Source organism: Prosopis cineraria, unplaced genomic scaffold (genome assembly GCF_029017545.1).
Source record: "Prosopis cineraria cultivar Desert tree isolate PC_DT_omini unplaced genomic scaffold, ASM2901754v1 PC10, whole genome shotgun sequence".
Lineage (NCBI taxonomy): Eukaryota > Viridiplantae > Streptophyta > Magnoliopsida > Fabales > Fabaceae > Prosopis > Prosopis cineraria.
Genome location: NW_026555341.1, coordinates 6899575 through 6918680, shown reverse-complemented (window position 1 = coordinate 6918680; position 19106 = coordinate 6899575). Strand labels below are relative to the sequence as shown.

The 19106-nt window shown below is 35.7% G+C and overlaps 2 protein-coding genes and 1 pseudogene across 7 annotated transcripts; 2 read left to right on the top strand and 1 right to left on the bottom strand.

Annotated features, from left to right (window-relative positions):
* The first annotated feature begins 1979 nt into the window (after positions 1-1979).
* Positions 1980-8697, top strand: LOC129321228 (glutamate--cysteine ligase, chloroplastic). Of its 6 annotated transcripts, XM_054966928.1 has the most exons (17): positions 1998-2125; positions 2405-2491; positions 2794-3143; positions 3527-3677; positions 3856-3963; positions 4269-4361; positions 5097-5180; positions 5325-5393; positions 5473-5543; positions 5628-5696; positions 6445-6538; positions 6723-6812; positions 6921-7001; positions 7281-7373; positions 7890-7970; positions 8077-8146; positions 8342-8697. In XM_054966928.1, exons 3-17 carry the CDS (start codon positions 2803-2805, stop codon positions 8428-8430), a joined length of 1584 nt encoding a protein of 527 aa, XP_054822903.1. In that variant the 5' UTR covers positions 1998-2125; positions 2405-2491; positions 2794-2802; the 3' UTR covers positions 8431-8697. The 6 variants fall into 6 exon arrangements, 5 of the variants coding, with proteins under 5 accessions (XP_054822902.1, XP_054822903.1, XP_054822905.1 ...); XM_054966927.1 differs by lacking the exon at positions 2405-2491 and having other exon boundaries at positions 1980-2125; XM_054966930.1 differs by lacking the exon at positions 2405-2491 and having other exon boundaries at positions 2123-2258.
* Positions 8698-9858: 1161 nt separating this feature from the next.
* Positions 9859-11974, top strand: LOC129321230 (tubulin beta chain-like). The gene is made up of 3 exons (XM_054966932.1): positions 9859-10359; positions 10446-10715; positions 10924-11974. Exons 1-3 carry the CDS (start codon positions 9966-9968, stop codon positions 11592-11594), a joined length of 1335 nt encoding a protein of 444 aa, XP_054822907.1. The 5' UTR covers positions 9859-9965; the 3' UTR covers positions 11595-11974.
* A 600-nt stretch (positions 11975-12574) lies between these two features.
* Positions 12575-18900, bottom strand: LOC129322026 (serine/threonine-protein kinase BSK7-like; annotated as a pseudogene).
* Positions 18901-19106: the final 206 nt, after the last annotated feature.

Sequence of the window (19106 nt, the reverse complement as noted above, 5' to 3'; positions counted from 1 at the left end):
TTTACTTTTTACTTTTTAAAATAAAGACTGTTCAAACAACAGGTAATCAAACCTGTCAAATTATTTCGTAATGTTTTGTATCCCTACCAATGCAATTCCTCGAAATTGTGTCTTCTAGATACTATAGGAATGCACTTTTTCGTGAAATTTAAAAGGTCAAAAGATCAGATTGTGGCTTCAAAAAATTATGATTATGAGTATTAATTTTAACGAATTCAAATGAACAAAGACAGATCCGTTGAATCCAGATCATGCACGGGCTCACATGCAGCAGCCAGATAATAGATTAATAGTGCATTTGATATCATAAAAAAATAATAAAGTAATAAATGACTGTTTAATCTTTAATGATCGGTGCAAGGGGGAAGCATCAAAGTTTTGTCACTCATGACCTCATTCATTCTTTAGTGTTTATTTACGACACGATTTGTTAATTTAAATTTATTTACGACACGATTTGTTAATTTAAATTTAAAGCGTCACTAGTCTAAAGTTTCATTCCTCTAAATTCATTATGTGTGTGTGTATTTATATTCAGAAATCAGAATACGTTTGGATTTCTTTTTATTAAAAGTCGCACTAAAAAAGCGCATTCGGTACAATCATGAATTAATTATTTAACAAGCCAATTACTTGACGGAGAGCGGTAATCTTTGGCAAAAGCAAAGACCGGGGTTTTAATATACTCAATTTGTTAAAAAATATATAAAATATTTTTATTTAAATATTATATTTAATAAAATAATTATATATTTTTTAACTAGCCTTATCTTTATATATTTATTTTTATTAAATACTATATATTAAATATAAAATTATTATTAATAGGGGCACTCTTAAAAAAAAGACAATGATTACACCTCAAAAGATTAAACATGCTTTATCTTTTTAAACATTTAAATTTTTAAAAAATATCTTATATTTTTAAATACAGGGATTATGAAATTATAATTTTATTGTAAATACAATAAAAGACACCTACCTGATCAAAAAATAAAATAAGATAAGAAAAGAAGACACCTACCTCGATTGATAATCAGCTTTACCATTTCATTTTTAGTTTCCAGGCAGTTAGATCATTTTATTTTTAGAGAAGATACATATTAACAAAAAAATTAACTTAGTTGAAAAATAAAAAAATTGTTCAAAGTGTAAATAATACACACAATCAAACTAGATTAAGCATTAAATTCTGCATTACATGGTTCCCTGTCTAGAATTTCATGCGGGATTCTGTTGTACTGCTAAGATTATAGTAGTATTTATGTGATAAAGATCTTAAAAAAGTAATTATATTTTTTTAAAACTTAGACCATTTTAATACTTTTATGTACAATTCACTTTTTTAAGATAGCATTTGAATTGATGAATTTAAATTTAAAATATTACATTTAAAATATATATATATATTTAGTTTTTTTTTGTTTGGATAGAATAAGAAATTTCAAAAAAATAAAAAATGAATTGAGATTTAAAGTAAAGATAGAATATTAAAAGAGACCAACTTACTTCTATTTTTTTTTTTATTAGCCAGAGACGAGAATGGAAAATGAGAAAAATAGACGAGAGTAAAAGAAACACCGGTATTAATTAAATGAAAAAAATACAAGTATTAAAGTGGCTGTAATTTCAAATAATTAGAATACATAGTAAATTTAAAATTAACAAGAAATTGAAATAAAATATAAATTTTCAATTTGAATCAAATTCAAATTTTTTGTCAACCAACAAGTGATTTGATTTAAATTTAAAAACTGGGTGCTCAATTTTGATGTAACAATTTTTACACGAACTAAGGTTGAATTTGGGCGGTTTTGATAATTTTGTCAAAATATTTTTGAACGGAACGGAAGAAAGCGATAACTTAAAAACGGAAAAACCAAATTAGTTGGTTTATGTGATGAAGAAAGTCGTGGAGCTGACGTGTCAATATAAGAAAGCAACGATGCGCATGCCCTTATAAATCCGATTCCCTTTCATTCAGTGGAAATAAAGAGCGGAGCTTCTTCCTCCTCCTTTCCCAGCCTCTACCTCTGCTTCCCCGCCACTTTCCCAGTTTTGGAGAACGCTAAAGCCTAAATATTCTCAGAGCCCTAATTTTCTATTCTCAATTTTAACATAGCTGGTATTACTCTCCCACAATTTTACAAAATAATTTCTCAAAGTTTGGCTCCACCTCCTTTATGGTTTTTATTACCTTGAAAGTTGAGACGCTGTTCAAAATCGTTTCCTCCAGTCATAATTGCATCTAATTTCATGTAATCCTCATGTTTAAGTTTGAATTTTAGATTTTACTTGTAAAAACCGAAACGTCTTGTAGAAGTAGAGCTTGTTCTGCACTGTCTTGACTCTTGAGCCCAACTTCTCCACGGTATTAATATTTATTTTCTTCTACTCTTATCAGCGAACTACTGTAGAAGCACTTCTTTTATGTGTTTTTGGATATAGCAGTAACACGTCTGAGGAAACCTAATTTTTTTGTCTATCGAAGGTGACGTCATTGATCATTATTTTTAATTTGTCTTAACCGCTGGATTCGCTTTTAAATCTGAAAAACTTAGCTGCTCTTGCAATTTTGAAGAATCGGGAGTGATATAACAGAAACCTGTGTTGATATCTGCTGATACTTGATAGGCTGAATTTATTAGAGTTGGCATTTTTATAATGACAAAGACAACATAAGTACATGTCATTTTTTTTTTTTTCCTTTTCTTCTTCTTTTTTGGTTCTACGTTACTTCTTTCACAAATCGCTGACCCTGAAAGTTGGCTTATGTACATGTATCTTCTTCAGGAGAGTACCATGGTCGTGATTTCACGGACGGGCTCAATGTACTGCATGCGCACTGAGACGGCACGATGCAAGGTCGGGAGCAATGCACTTTTTGGCACTAGACATAAGTTTGATGCATCCCATGTAAAGAAAACTTGTGTTGGTTTCTCTTCCTTATCACGCGATTCTGCAAGGAAGATTCAGATTACACATAAAAAGATTTTTACCGGTGTTGGATCTAAACGGGGTCATACAGTGATTGTTGCTGCCAGCCCTCCTACGGAAGATGCTGTCGTTATTACTGAGCCTCTTACGAAGAAGGATCTTGTAGAATACCTTGCCTCCGGCTGTAAGCCGAAGGAAAAATGGAGGTAGTTTTTTTTCCCTTAATTTCATGCTGATTTGTTTCTTTGTATCATATATTCGTCTGAGCTTTACGTTAATGATTCCCTTACCCCAGGTACCAAAGTTGCCAAGGTTCTTGTCCATAAGAATCAATTGTCCACCCCCCCCCAACTTATTTTCTTTCTGTTTTGATTTTTAATTCCATGAGGCTTATTAGATCGGGGCTTCCCTCTCAGCCGAATAAATATCTGGTCCTTCATGGTTTAGTTTTGTGCTTTCTTGTTGCATTTGGAAATTACAATACTTTTATCAATCCTAAGTTCCAAGGTTCTCATGAGGTGTTGTAATTTCCCTGTTTCAAAATTTATAATAATTGTTCGTTCTTTTTTGTTTTGACCAACTATTGCAGAATTGGTACTGAACACGAGAAGTTTGGTTTTGAGTTTGGAAGCCTACGTCCTATGAAGTATGAACAAATAGCGGAGTTGCTCAATGGCATTTCTGAGAGATTCGATTGGGATAAAGTAATGGAAGGTGATTACATTATTGGGCTTAAACAGGTAAACTAGTCATCTCCTATGATCAACAACCATTAAGCATCTTAATTCAGAAGAATATCTGTTTCCAACGTTGTTTATCAAAATGCTTCCTGGTTCAAGCATCCAATCAATCAAATGCTTAGTTTTTGTTACTTGTTAGATCCTTGTAATTTTATTTATCTCACCTTATGTGGACCAGGGCAAGCAAAGCATATCATTGGAGCCTGGTGGTCAGTTTGAGCTTAGTGGTGCCCCGCTAGAAACTTTGCATCAGACTTGTGCTGAAGTTAACTCACACCTCTATCAGGTCAGTTGGATAGCCGTACTAAGACAGTCAGGTTTTTGCATGCTTGTGGGATGCGTTAAAGATTAAAAGTGGCCTGTTGTTATATTAGATAAGGAGCTAGTTGGTTTGAAAATTGTTTTCAATCATTGTGTTTCAATCAAATAAATTTCATATTATCAACATTATAGTCAGCCTAACTTTTTTCTTTTCAATTTTGGGACACCCTCAGATCTGCTAATATATTGGCTTTCTTTTTCTTGACGTCGCCTCTATATATATATATATTTTGTAAATTTATTAAAAATCACTTTACACTTTTATAATAGGTTAAAGCTGTTGCTGAGGAAGTGGGCATTGGATTTTTGGGAATTGGTTTCCAGCCAAAGTGGGGACTCAAAGACATACCTATAATGCCGAAGGTGTTTTGCTTCTTTCTTTCTGTTGTGCTGGACTTGCTGAGCATGCACGCATTCATTCATTTGTGGATGACACTTCCTGAAAGCAGATATTAAACAGAGAAAATTATGGTCTGTCCTTAGTTATATGCCACTGAATTTGGCTTGGATTGCCTGATATTAGGATTAAGTATCTGGTAGATTTCAGTCTTGGCTGGTTAATAACTGTCATAACCTGAAGCCTTCCACCACACTAGCTTTATCATCATTATGAGTCTAGCTTGAACTCATGATGACAAATGTGTGAACAAAGTATTGATAGCTGCTTGTGAAAACTACTGATAACATATTTAGAGAAATGGTCTTTTGGGTTTGATATCTTAATTTGCAATTTTACAATCGAGGATCATGTTGATAAATGAAATGAGGGGCAGCGCGCGTTGCTCAGTGACTTATGCTAGAAACATTCTCTACGTCACCTCTCATCGTGTATCAGATGTAGCTGTTATCTTAAAACTGCCAATTTCTCTCAGTGTATTGAGTTAGATATATCATTGGAGGTTCATAGGAGGTTAAGCTTCTAGGATCATTGGTTATTCTACATTAATGCAAAGGTTATTACTTACTGATTGTTTTAAACATCTCTTGATAGTGAAGCAATTAACATGAGGGAGGTGGGTCTAGTTCCACTCTGTAACTGAACATTGACAATGGTCTTCCATAGTTCTATTGCTCTCTTACATGGGTGTTTTGGCTCAGGGAAGATATGAAATAATGAGAAATTACATGCCCCAAGTTGGTTCCCTTGGGCTTGACATGATGTTCAGAACATGCACTGTACAGGTGAGATTATGATATGATATTTTATGAGCTGATTATTTCCTAAGGCATCCTATTTCGGGTGTGGTGATGATAAAATTTTCTGAAGCAAGATTTTAACCATCTCTCATGCTGGATATTGATATATTTCAGGCTTTACTTTTATAGGTCAATCTAGACTTCAGTTCTGAGGCAGACATGATTAGGAAGTTTCGTGCTGGTCTAGCCTTGCAGCCTGTAAGAAGCATTAATCTTTTCTTTCTTTTGGAAATTTGTGACATGATATGAGATATAACTAGTATTGTACATCAAACAGATAGCAACTGCTCTCTTCGCAAATTCACCCTTCACAGAAGGAAAGCCAAATGGTCTTCTCAGTATGAGAAGGTAATTGTCATATAGTTGACACCTTCCATTCTCTGCAGTTTGCATTCTTGCTTTATCTTATTCAGTTCTTATTTGCTTGAACAGCCATATATGGACTGATACTGATAAGTACCGCACGGGGATGCTGCCATTTGTTTTTGATGACTCCTTTGGGTGAGTTTGATAATTTGAGATAATTTGTGACTCGTGAATCACTATAATTACCAAGCAAAATGACTCTAGGCGGCTTCTGACTTGCCTTGAATTTTAAAGATGGCATGAAAACACAGTGCAATTGTTTAGTCGTGTCAGATTTTCTAAGCCTTTAGCTAGTCCTTTTTTAGCTAGTCCTTTATATTGACGGTCCAAATCTAAATTAAATTGCATCTATTTCAAACTTACATGCATTGGATGGTAGGATGCACTACAATAACATTTGCATGCTCAATCTTAATATCAACATAATATCAGTGCCTGGAGGTGCATTCCTTAAACTTTGTAGTTACTTTTGACTAGGTTTAAAGGGGGGCTTTCCCTAGCTAAGAATCATTTAAATTCTTCCTTGGGAAGTTGCATTCATATGCAACTAATGAATTTCTATTACTGTTCAACTCTACTTGAAATACCTTTTTTTTTTTTTTAATGTGTCATCTTGGATTGTCACTAAAAGTATGTCAATTTATTTTTCATGTGCTGAGTTCATGGCTTCTTTTTTCACTCTTTTTTTAATATTCATATGCAGCATAAGAATCTGAATGAATTTGTGTTGTTAACGCAAACTCTTTCGGTTGGGAACTTAAAATAAAAATTGTTATGATACTATTGCCTTGTCTTCTTCAGTGACTAATATCTGTACTTACTTTTAAATCTTATCCATCTTATTTCACCCATTCTTATTTCTTTTTGAACTCTTCAATTGCAGCTTTGAGCAGTATGTTGATTATGCTCTAGATGTTCCGATGTATTTTGTCTATCGGAAAGGGAAATATGTCAACTGTACCGGCATGACCTTCAGGGTTTTCATCTCTCTCTCTTTCTCTCTCATTATCTTAGGCCATCTTATGTTGCACCGTCATCCTTTACTTTAAAACTTCTCTCTCTGACCACTTCTTTTATATTCAAGCCTCACATTGATAAGGGTGCAGAATTGATCCTCCTTTTGGGGTAAGAATTGATCACTTCAAGTCCAAAATATTTCAGGACTTTATGGAAGGGAAGCTTCCTTGCATTCCTGGTGAATTGCCAACACTAAATGATTGGGAAAATCACTTGACAACTATATTTCCTGAGGTTTGTTCCATAATTGGCCGTTATCTGATGCTTATCCAATGGTATGGCAGCATCTATGAGGTTGTTCTATAGTTGATTATTTTTGTATTTTTGTTGTACTATTTTCAGGTCAGGCTAAAGAGGTACTTGGAAATGAGAGGTGCTGATGGAGGGCCTTGGAGAAGGTTATGTGCTTTACCAGCATTTTGGGTGGGTAGCACTTTACTATTTGTGCATATTATTTCTGGTCTTGTTTTACATGTGACCATCATACAGCCTAATCTTGGAAGCCATGTCATGCAACCATTTAATGACATGTCATCTTAATGTGCAAAAAGCGATGACATTTTTATGTCTTATCTTTCATATATGATAACCAAGGCATTAATCTTTGCCTGCACGGAAAAGAATTTTCATCTTCATTTATCAACTCATGAATTACTTTGACTCAGCTGCATGAACTTATTGTGATTTTGCTCATTATGTCAGGTAGGCTTATTGTATGATGAGGTTTCTCTACAGAATGTTTTAGATATGACAGCTGATTGGACCCCGGAAGAAAGGCAGATGCTAAGGGATAAGGTAATGTCAAAACATTAGCAAAGTTCATTTTTCTCAATCAATTTTAAGGGGTTGTTTGATTTTCTTATCCTAACCTCCTTTTTGTGCACGAGTTAGATTCTCATCACTGACCACACATTGAAGTGATATGTTGTTTTAACGTTGTAAAAACTGAAAAAGGCACATCTTTTGGTGTGGACGTGAGGTTGATGACCTGTGAGGTTCTCTTGCATATTCTATGCAAGCTTGTGCCGTCACAAACTCACTATTTAGTAGGCTAAATATCAGTTTAAACATGAATGTTGATGCAAGTGCCCCTTCTCTGGTTTTACTCACTCTCGCAGATATATAAGTAGATTTTTTTTTCCCCATCCTATGAAATGTTTCATACATTTTCATAAGGACTGCTGCATGCTACAAGGCCTGTTGTTCAAGTTTTTATTTACATAATACACATGACAGCTTCTGTTTATTTGATGATCATTGTTCATTCTTGATTTTTATCGAGTTCTGATCTTTAAAGGCTCGTTCTGGTAGGTACCCAAATATGGTCTAAAGACACCATTCCGAGATGGTTTGCTGAAGCATGTCGCTACAGATGTTCTGAAATTTTCTAAGGTAAGTGACGTTATTTTGTTATTCTGAAATTTTCTAAGGTAAGTGACATTATTTTGTTATCTTTGTTATCATCTCTTTCATTAATCACGCTTCTATACTTCTTTAGGATGGACTGGAAAGAAGAGGATTTAAGGAATCAGGTTTCTTGAATGAGGTTGCTGAGGTGGTTAGAACAGGTAACTGATTTACCGGTTTCCTTCCCATCCCAATAAAAAAATACACAAAAACACGAGCGCACACAGACTTGAAATAAAGAAAGCGATCAACTTCAATTTCCCGCCTCTAAAACAATGCAGGTTCTTTACTTAGAATGCTCATGGTTTGCTTGCTGCGTTGTTTAGTATTGTGTACATTACTATTTGTTGTGGCAGGTGTTACACCAGCTGAAAAGCTTTTGGATTTGTATCATGGAAAGTGGGGGCAATCTGTAGATCCTGTATATGAGGAATTGCTTTATTGAGGAGCGTTCAACTGGCTACCTCTTGTGACAGTTCAGTGGGAGCTTTTCTGCGTCAGTTGTGGTGCTTGTTGTCTGTTCTGAGCCACTTGATGATTGATGATTACTTAGGAAATAATTTCTGATTTAAGTTTTGTCATGATGTTGCTCATGTCATTTTCGTTTAAAACATGATGTGATCAAACTGATGTTGGAACGCTTCATACATGTGAAAAAGCTCGTCAGCTTACTCATCTTGTCAAAAGTGGCAATAGATCAATGTTTGTGGTAGGTGCTGCGTTGTTTTTAACCCCCCCCCCCCCAAACTGATAGACTCGAACATGTTTCAAATTTGAACGCCAATTATTTGTTTAGTAATTATATACGTGTGGGTTTAAAAAGATTTATTGGTAAAGATTTGACCCGGAGAAAATGAAACTTCCCCAAACTCAGTTGGTTTACTTGAAGTCTAGAGTGGTCTATTGTGGATTGAACATCCCAACTCAGTCACTAATTACTAGAAAACCACTTATCAACAGAGCATCACGAGTTAAATCCTATAGCCTTTGTTGATCAGTCGATATTAAAATAATATCATCGGACACACTGGCTTGTAATTTCTTGTAACATTGAGAACGATGGAATAAATATCTGTCCTCTAAAAAGAAATGATTTAGGATTCCCTCTCCAATCACTACCATACACACATTATTGTTTTGAGAAGGAGACAGGCTGCCACCGAACTCTGATGATTTCAATAATTGAATCCGGATTCTCTTTCTACACAGAGGCCTTGTATCACCTACCTCACATACTTATCCTGAGTTTGGGAATTATTAATAGAACCCGTCGTTCGAGTTTATTGTGTTTAGAGGTGAAAGCAATCTTTTCAAAACAACCAAGTTGCTTGGCTTGAACCTCTGGCAGCAAAGCCACGATAATTTAATTGGCGAGTAAATTTGTAATTTTTAAGTAAAAGGAAGCTTGGAAATTTGCCAACCCATACACCGATATTAAGAGAACCTTCAAATTGAATTTTTAATCTTTTACACTATCTCTCTCTCCCACTGTTCTATTGCCATTCTCCATTTGACGGAATTTTAAGCTACCAATGGCAATCTAGGAAAAGAGGTGACAATTCATTGTCCAGCCATATTGGAATAGCAGATGACCAAATCACGAGAAGGACAATTCGGAATCCCATTGACAGATGGGATATCATATGGTAGGAAGAACTGATAATTCAGATTAGGAAAATAAGGCCACAGGAACTCTCATGCAACTTGTTGTCGCCTTCCATAGCCAGCTAATTAGTCTGCTTGGAGTTTGACATGGCCTCCTCCTAACAAACCCACATGAACTTATTAATTGAACGCCCACCAATATATTTTTTTTTTTCCCATTTGACAGAAAGACAAAATCTCAATATCTCAATCTTCTCATCCTCCCACTCTTGCAGCTACAAAAGGCCTTCCCCTCCCACTCACTGCTTTCACGACTCTTCCCCTCTCAACTTCAGCTCTCTTCATTTCTCTTCCTTCACAAATTCACATTTCACCATGAGAGAAATCCTGCACATTCAAGCAGGTCAATGTGGTAACCAGATTGGAGGCAAGTTCTGGGAGGTTATGTGTGATGAACATGGGATTGATCCCACTGGGAATTATGTAGGCAATTCCCATCTTCAAATTGAGAGGGTTAACGTTTACTACAATGAAGCAAGTGGTGGTCGCTACGTTCCTAGAGCTGTGCTGATGGACCTTGAACCAGGGACCATGGACAGCCTGCGTTCTGGTCCTTATGGAAGAATCTTTAGACCTGACAACTTCGTGTTTGGCCAAAATGGAGCTGGAAACAACTGGGCTAAAGGTCATTACACTGAGGGAGCAGAGCTTATTGACTCTGTTCTCGACGTTGTTCGTAAAGAAGCAGAGAATTGTGATTGCTTGCAGGGTACAACTCCTTATACGGTTTGTTTATTCAACCTTTTGAGTTTCATTGACAGCTTTACATGAGTGAGTTTGTTTATGACTTCACAGGTTTCCAAGTTTGTCATTCACTGGGAGGCGGAACAGGGTCAGGAATGGGGACCCTGCTGATATCAAAAATCAGAGAAGAGTATCCTGATAGGATGATGATGACTTTCTCAGTCTTCCCATCTCCTAAAGTCTCTGACACCGTTGTGGAACCCTATAATGCCACCCTTTCTGTTCATCAACTTGTTGAAAATGCAGATGAATGCATGGTCCTTGACAATGAGGCTCTTTATGATATCTGCTTCAGGACCCTCAAGCTCACTAACCCAAGTTGTAAGTCTCCTCCTTCTTCCTACCTTGACTTTTCTGGCATCGCACAACATAGACCTTTGTTAAGGACAAAACTAATGCAAATAAAAACTGAACAAGAGGACATCTTTTAGAACTCACCACTATATGACTAAGGATGTTTAGTAAAGTCTTGTGCTCTTGTTCACTAGATAATTAAGTGTGCCTGCTAATTAGCATGTTTCTGTCGTAGTTGGTGATCTCAACCATCTGATCTCAACAACAATGAGTGGAGTAACATGTTGCCTCCGCTTTCCGGGCCAACTCAACTCTGATCTCCGAAAGCTGGCTGTTAATCTCATCCCTTTTCCACGCCTTCACTTCTTCATGGTTGGTTTTGCACCATTAACATCTCGTGGTTCCAGAGAGTATAGAGCCCTCACAATTCCTGAGCTTACTCAACAAATGTGGGATGCTAGAAACATGATGTGTGCAGCAGACCCACGACATGGTAGGTATCTGACAGCCTCGGCTATGTTCCGAGGTAAAATGAGCACTAAGGAAGTGGATGAACAAATGATCAATGTTCAAAACAAGAACTCATCGTACTTCGTGGAATGGATACCAAACAATGTAAAATCTAGTGTTTGTGATATTCCGCCAACTGGGCTGTCCATCTCCTCCACGTTCATGGGGAACTCGACATCAATCCAAGAGATGTTTAGGCGTGTTTCAGAGCAATTCACAGTGATGTTCAAGAGAAAGGCTTTCTTGCATTGGTACACTGGAGAGGGCATGGATGAGATGGAGTTTACAGAGGCTGAGAGTAATATGAATGACTTGGTTGCAGAGTATCAACAGTATCAGGATGCAGCTGGCCTTGAAGAAGAGGTTGAAGACGATGAGGAGCCTATGCATGACTAAGAGCACAAGATGAAGATCCCTGTGGGACCATAATTAATTGTGTATATTTATATTTATATATATATATGGTGAGGGAGGTGTTTCGTGCTTGGTTTGTGTGTTCTGTGCTTTCAAAGTGGTTCGCATTCGTAGCATACTGTGTTTTTGTGGGAAGGAATGGGCTTTTAACACCGTTTGCCCTTTTCAGTTCTGGGAATCTCCAATTCATGAGCTGGGAATAATTTCTATTTTATGTTAAATTTTCTTAAGAAGTATTTGGTTTCTAGACTAGTCTGGGTTTGATTTTGATTCTGCCACGTTGTGGTTATTGTTAATGTCTCCTTGTTTAAACATCATTTGCTTATCGGAACTTATCAATGTTACATGGCTTTTCCAATCCATTCCAGGTCCTTTTGACTACTTCACTTGTTTAAAATCTCAGCATATGATCAAATTGTGGTCAGAATTTTCATCAAGATTCGTACGTCTCTGCCTGGGACTGCGATCTGATTACTGAATATTCATTAATAATCAGCTATGGCATGCGAAATTCAACCATTGATCAATGACTAGGGAATTGATTACAAATGTTTTCCTTTGACAAATTCAAATGTTACATAAAGATCAGATGAAAAACAAGAGGATGAATATTAAAATAATTTGTTAGATGTAAAACCAAAGAATACAAGAATAGCCTGTGGGCAGTCATAACCAGTTGCTTTGAACATAAATTACAATCACATACAAAGCATTTACTATCAGCCAATAAATGCAGGACTTTACAGATGAATCCTTTACAAAAGCACAATTTCTACTGCAAGTTTTCCCCTGAACCTTTCAAGATCTTTGTACTAGAATAGGCAACTAAACTGCGATGGGCACTCTAAAATATTGTACGTTTCTGCGGTGATTTGGCTTTGCAAAAGAATGCTTCTTGGCAACAAATGAACCAGTTATTAAGGAGGAACAGTAGACCAATCTCTATCTATGCAACACAATGATCAAACGAGGAATGAAAGTCCCAGATTGAGTTTCCCATACATTAGACACCAGGGTGTTGGTCTATGTAAGTTATATTCTGGAACAGGTAAACAAAATTTGGCTAATGACCGCAAGTAATTTGTGTTCTTTCTATTATGAAGTGCAGAACCCCCATTGAGTGCCACGTGGGCCTCATTCTCCCAGCCAAGTGCAAAAAGTGCAACAGCTTGTAAATGTAATGCAATGTACCAGAGGAGGGAATATTGCTTGTGCCTGCAATGCATCATCAGGTACTTCCTCTGGCATATAATTCATGAGATAAGATAGACTTCGACGGGCATAACTATTGGAGAAACCATAGTTCCAACTTCAATGAACTGCATTACATAATCACTATAAACTCTGAGTTAGATAAGTAGGGTTACCCTTACTAATTCACCTTAAACTCCTAAAATCCACGGTTATTATCAAGTTTGAAAAATATCACAAATGAGGATCCCAATTTCTTATAGTTCCAAAACACTCTCATACACATTTAACATTGACAAATTAGAGTTTAAATCGTGTGCAGAAGCATGGGATTCCAAAATAGGTTGATGCATTTGCAAAGAAATGAATTCATTTTTTGCCAACACAACACATGCACCACAACTTATTGCAAGTGTGTCGAGGCATGTAGTCTTTGTGCCATGCACGATTTTTGACAGTAATGTTGTCAAATTGACAGCACAGGGGATGAACTTTCAATGCTTTCCAAATCTCCGTTTGACATTCGATTGAGGTGATCTAGGTGTCTACAAAGAGCTTTTTCCTAATTTTAGCTAATGGCACAAGTTTCACAACTAAATTATTTTTCTATCAACAGTTAGACACCCTTTTCAATTTACACTCATTTTTCATTAAAACTCACAACTAGGGTGCCCAAGCCACACAACAAGTGCCAAAAGTTTACGCCAACCTTTAGACCACACTTAAAAGACCATTTAGGACTTATGCAATGCACCATACTCATTCCAATAGACATGTATTATAAATTCAACGCTCAACCCCTCAAACTACAAAAATACAAAAGGAAGTCATCTTTTGTATAGTTCATCAAATATTCATCCTATGAAAACAAAATACACCTTACCTTAGTTGCACTGGTATTTTGATCTTATTTAAACTTTACAATCACATATTAACAGCTCAAAGCATGAAATACACACAATGCTGTCAATTATAATGCAAGTAGTTCAAAATCAATGGAATAAAATTTTAGTTGGCAAATTAACTATCAAAATACACATAGAAGTAAATCTAGATAATTTACACTCGGTCATAGGCCTCTTGTCATTTTCCTTGATCCTGATCTGATGAGTTAGGCCCTATAATATTTAAGAATGGGGTAAGTATAACCACTCAATAATCAAGGTTAACCCAGTCTATACAATTGTATATCAATTAATTTAGGATGCAAATGAACAATCATTATATGCACATATATCAAATATAGCCTTAGCCATAAAAATAACAACTATGTGACCAAGTGCACAATACATATTATCAAATATATCTCAATTATACAAATCTTGGGGTTATAAAAATAACAACCACGTGCCCCTCAAAAGACACATCGGACCACAATATTAACAATCATATAGTTGGGAATAGAATGCATGATCAATGCCAAACTTATGCCCTCCTATTACCTTCGACATGAAACCGGTGGCTATCAGAGGCTACGCTTGTAACTCAGACTAACCTAGCATTCTACTTATGAAGAGCTACTAGGTCAAGGTTAACTCACTTATGTACTCCAGTTTCCTTCAATACTAACAACTATAGGGTGTCATACCTCTAATTTAGCCTTCTCATAAAGCGGTGGAGACCAGTTAGGTTTTAGTCCCTCAAAGAATAAGTGAGACAGTCCCGAATCAACTATGAGACAATGACTACCTCTCGACTTTAACGGTCGATGCTAGGGCAAGCTTCTAATTCCAACAATAACCTACGAATACCACTTGGATTTACCAAATATACTCCTCTTCCTGGGTGAAACTCCCGCCAATGATTATGCTTTGCAAATAGTAATAAGGTGTATGCCATTCAACACATATTAATTACAACATATCATATCCAAATGATTTTTTCTCTCCACTATACTCTACATACCAAAATCACATTATAACATACACTCCATCATCAACATAAATCACACATGTATAAACATACATATTATTTTTAACAATTCGACGCAACTTCAAACCTTGCTAAATTTGCATCAATGGGTATTAAAAAACCAAACAAGTTTCAAACATTTAATTCAACAAACAATTAGTTATAAACAACTATACAAATTAAATTTTTTCTCAGTTACTTCAAACCTTTAAGAAATCAAAGATTAACCCCTCCAAACACAACTTTTAAAGCTTTTCAAATGGCTTGAATGAAACCAAAGTAGTTAATCTATGATTAATTCACAAGGGTATCCATTAATACTCCAATTTGAATAATTTTCAACACTAACTCATCCCTTCAACTCACACAATAGCATAATCTCCACTTCTCATCATACCCATTAGGTTTATTATGTATCAATAGCCCACATTATCATAAATAAGCCATTAATCAGCATTAATAGCCATTAAACACTCCCCACTCTCCTAATAAATGCCAATTTTCGGCCATTAATGGCCCTCAACAACCAAAAACTCTCAAAACCATTAATGTGGGGTTTAAATACTTTAAAAAAGTCTCATTACATCTATTTTAGCCAATGAGTTTCGACCCATAACTCATATAGACTAGCAATCACTCTCCTCACTCAAACCTTAAATTTATCTTTCAAGAAACTTGGAAGGAAAGGAAAGAGAGAAACATAATGCACTTACCTTGAGCTTCAAAATGTCTCCAATGGTTCCCAAATTCGTGCCCTAGCAAAGCAAGTAACATACTCTCGTTTTCCCCTTTTCTTCTCTTCTGATTTTTTGAATAGAGCACTATTAGTTTAAGTAAAAATTTAACTATGCGCCATGGTATATGGCACAGAGAGGCCAACCTTTCATTGGTTGCCTTCATGAGCCATGACAGATATCTTTCACACCGCGGCATGTGGCACAGAAGATCCTTCTTCAGTTCTTTCTCACATTTTAATGTTCAGATGGCCCAACTTCACTTTAGACCCATATTTAGGGTTGAAATCACAATCAAACACACTTTTAGACCTCTCTGACCACACAACACATTAATGAACTTAATTATTCTAATTTATATTTTTTACCTAATAAAATCCCTATTAGTTTTTCAGGATATTACAACTATCGAAGCATTTGCTACAAAAGGCAGTTGCTCTTATATCTAGTGGATGCTACTTTAATGTAATCCAATTACCCTAATACAATCCACAGATTGGTTGTTATCTTTTCATGAACCTACCTCTTTAGTCTTAACTTTCATTGATATTAAAATTCACATTTTTTTAATATTTCCAATAATCTGTTAGTTTTATAACAACTGAAAAGGAGAAAATATTCATAGACTTGCTTAACTACTATACTTTTTCTTTTCCAGCAAGATGAACATTAGCTAAAATATATAAACTGTGATTTTTCTTCTCCAACAACTACAAGCTAACAGTAATGAAGAATGATGTAAATGTTTTATTCCACATAAAGCAAGAAGAAAGTAATTTTCTTATTTTGTATTTTAACAAATATTTGTAAGAATTCACTGTTGAGGTGGTGTAATCTTATCCACCAATCACGAAGAGGACAAAAATCAATTTCTTTTGTCCTTGGAAATTAACAACTCGCAAGGCATTAATCGTTCAAACCTGCGTGTAGCTATCAATTGTGGCTTTGAAGTCCTTGCGTCGAAATGCAGCACCACACTTATTCTTTGAGTTCAATGTTCCTTGCATTTGGTTGGTCCAAAATTTGGAATGAAAGCTGCATCAGAGAAAAATGAAAATTAAGAAGGCAACCAAATTTATTAGGAAAAACTTCCATGATAAAAGGCAAATGAAATATACATCAAACATAATAAATACAACAGCATATAACAGGATACTTGCATTCGCTTTAAGAGGAATATATAAAATAATTAAACTGTCACTTTGGGTTGCTGTGATTGAACGCTGATACATAATTCAAGGTTTCAAACCAACACACACTCTAACAGTGTCAAATAGAAACACATGCAAGTTAAAGACCAATGGAAACATAATGGATCAAGTTATCACCTTGACGTTTATTCTAACCAAGATAAGCATCAATATTTAAGAGTTAAACAAAAGAAGCATTGCTAAGACATAACAAAAGTGAAAAATAAAGAGAAATGTGAATTATTACTCCAATCCAGCTTTTTTTTTTTTATGATATAATATGCTTGCACGTAGAGTTGGAAAACGAGCGAGCCTAGCCCTTATGGCCCGACCCTTAAGGGCTCAGGTCTTTAAGCCCAATTTTCTTAAAATGCCTCATTTTTTAAAACTCGACCCTTATATAAAGGGCTCAGGGCTAGGCCCGTAAGCCTTTATTATTATTTTTTTATTTTTTAAAATTTTAAAAATTAAAAATAAATAATAGAAATTATAATTTTAAAGTATAAATATATATTCTAAAGTTTAAATTCAATTTAAAAATTAAAAATATTTTATTTTTTGAATAAAAAATAAATGCTGGCCTAAAATGGCCGTCCGAGCCCATTTTTTCAAGGCACCGAGCTTGAAAGCTCAATTTCCTTAAAAATGTCATTTTTTTAAGCTCAAATCCTTATAAAAATGGGCTTAAATGAGCAGTCCTCCAGGCTCGGTCTTTATTCCTAACTCTACTTGCACATAGACATACACATGCAAAAGATATGGAACAAGTAAACCAAAGCACCAAAAATTTGAACATTTATCATAAGTATGAAACAAGTTCCACAAGATGCATATCAGAAACAAACCTCAATTGCAACGCCTTCAGCATCTTTTTACCAAATCTTTTATATGATATCATGTAAAGTAGTCAAGTCCATTTTAGGAGAAGTTTCACCAAGTAGTGACAAAGGTAAATGTAACGAGCACAAGCCTAAAAGGAGAACCCATATCAAAAGATTAGCCTACTAGGAGGGAGAGCCTCTTGAACTTATAAATCTCATAACATTTATGAGGCTTCTTAGTGTGAGACTCATGACAATGTTACCTCGTCAAGAGCTGACATCCCTGGCGGTTTTACTCCACGATATTTTACTTAGTCTTCTTCCAGTCATGAGTCCCACATCAGGGAATCTCGCAAGCTTTGTGGAGTTTATAAGTTCAAGAGCTCTCCCTCTTAATAAGCTAGTCTTTTAAAATGAGCTCTCCATTTGAGTTTGTACTCGTCACGTTGGTGCTTTCATTGACAGGTCGATGTCACAAAAAGAGCTACCCACTGAGGGTTCTAACCAGTAGAAGGCCGAGTAAAGTATTGTGGAATGAAGTCGCCAAGGACATCGGCTCTTGACGAGGTGGCATTGTCACGAGTCCCATATTATGGAGCCTCACAAGTGGTGTAAGGTTTATAAGTTCAAGGAGCTCTCCCTTTTAATAGGCTAGTTTTTGGGGATAGGCTCTCCTTTTAGGCTTGTACTCGTCACATTTATGAGGCTCCTCAAATGAAGGACTTATGACAATGCCACCCCATCAAGAGCCAATGTTCCCAGTGGCTCCACTGCATAACACTTCACTTAACCTCTTGCTTGTCAGAATCCTCCATAGGTAGCTCTTTTTGTGATACCAACCTCTCAATGAAAGCACCAATATGACGAGTATAAGCCCAAAGAAAGAGCCCATCCTAAAATACTAGCCTATTTGGAGAGAAAGCCTCTTGAACTTATAAACCATGCACTATTTATAAAGCTCCCCGATGTGAGACTCGTGACAGTAAATCACTACCACCATGAGGAATGCCCATAATTACATGAGAAGGAACCTGTAAAATAATATAGCAGAAGTTCATTCTAGCTTACCGGAAAATGGTTTTAGTTCTAAGAACAAACTAGAGCCTAATGACTAGCAAACATAAACTTTTAACCATGACAACTGTATACATAAGGCTAAAACCAATATTAGCAATCCTAAGCATCTTAAAAAACATGATGTATTATGCGTATAACAAAAAATAACCATGGATTCCTTTTATAAATGTATTAAAGCGGTGAGTAATGACTTGGGATCAGGAAGCTCTTGCGGTTCAGGTTGTGAACATTGTGATGCTAGACACAATAACTCAGTGCCCTCATAAACAGAAAATTGTCCTTTTAAACAAGAGTCTGTCAGCATTTGAATGTTTCTGCCCCGAATTAAGTCATGTGCTTGAAACAAAAGTGATAAATGTACCATTTAAACTAAAATAGTACAAAATGCTATGACTTCAATAAAAAATTATGTCCAACCCTAGAGTATCATTTTATATCATAAAAATGTGGTATTCTCATATTTAACTCTACCAATGGCTAATACCAACGTGTGTTTAACAAGAACAGGGAAGGAAGTTCACCTGATCTAAGAGATCAGTAACAGTCAGAAGATTGACAAAACAAATAGAC

Coding starts and splice junctions, on each gene's coding strand:
- LOC129321228 (XM_054966927.1), top strand. CDS start 2,803: ATGGTCGTGATTTCACGGACGGGCTCAATGTACTGCATGCGCACTGAG. Junction 5,697..6,444: donor GTTTTTGATGACTCCTTTGG/GTGAGTTTGATA, acceptor CTTCAATTGCAG/CTTTGAGCAGTATGTTGATT. Junction 7,002..7,280: donor GTGCTTTACCAGCATTTTGG/GTGGGTAGCACT, acceptor TCATTATGTCAG/GTAGGCTTATTGTATGATGA.
- LOC129321230 (XM_054966932.1), top strand. CDS start 9,966: ATGAGAGAAATCCTGCACATTCAAGCAGGTCAATGTGGTAACCAGATT. Junction 10,360..10,445: donor GAATTGTGATTGCTTGCAGG/GTACAACTCCTT, acceptor ATGACTTCACAG/GTTTCCAAGTTTGTCATTCA. Junction 10,716..10,923: donor CAAGCTCACTAACCCAAGTT/GTAAGTCTCCTC, acceptor TTTCTGTCGTAG/TTGGTGATCTCAACCATCTG.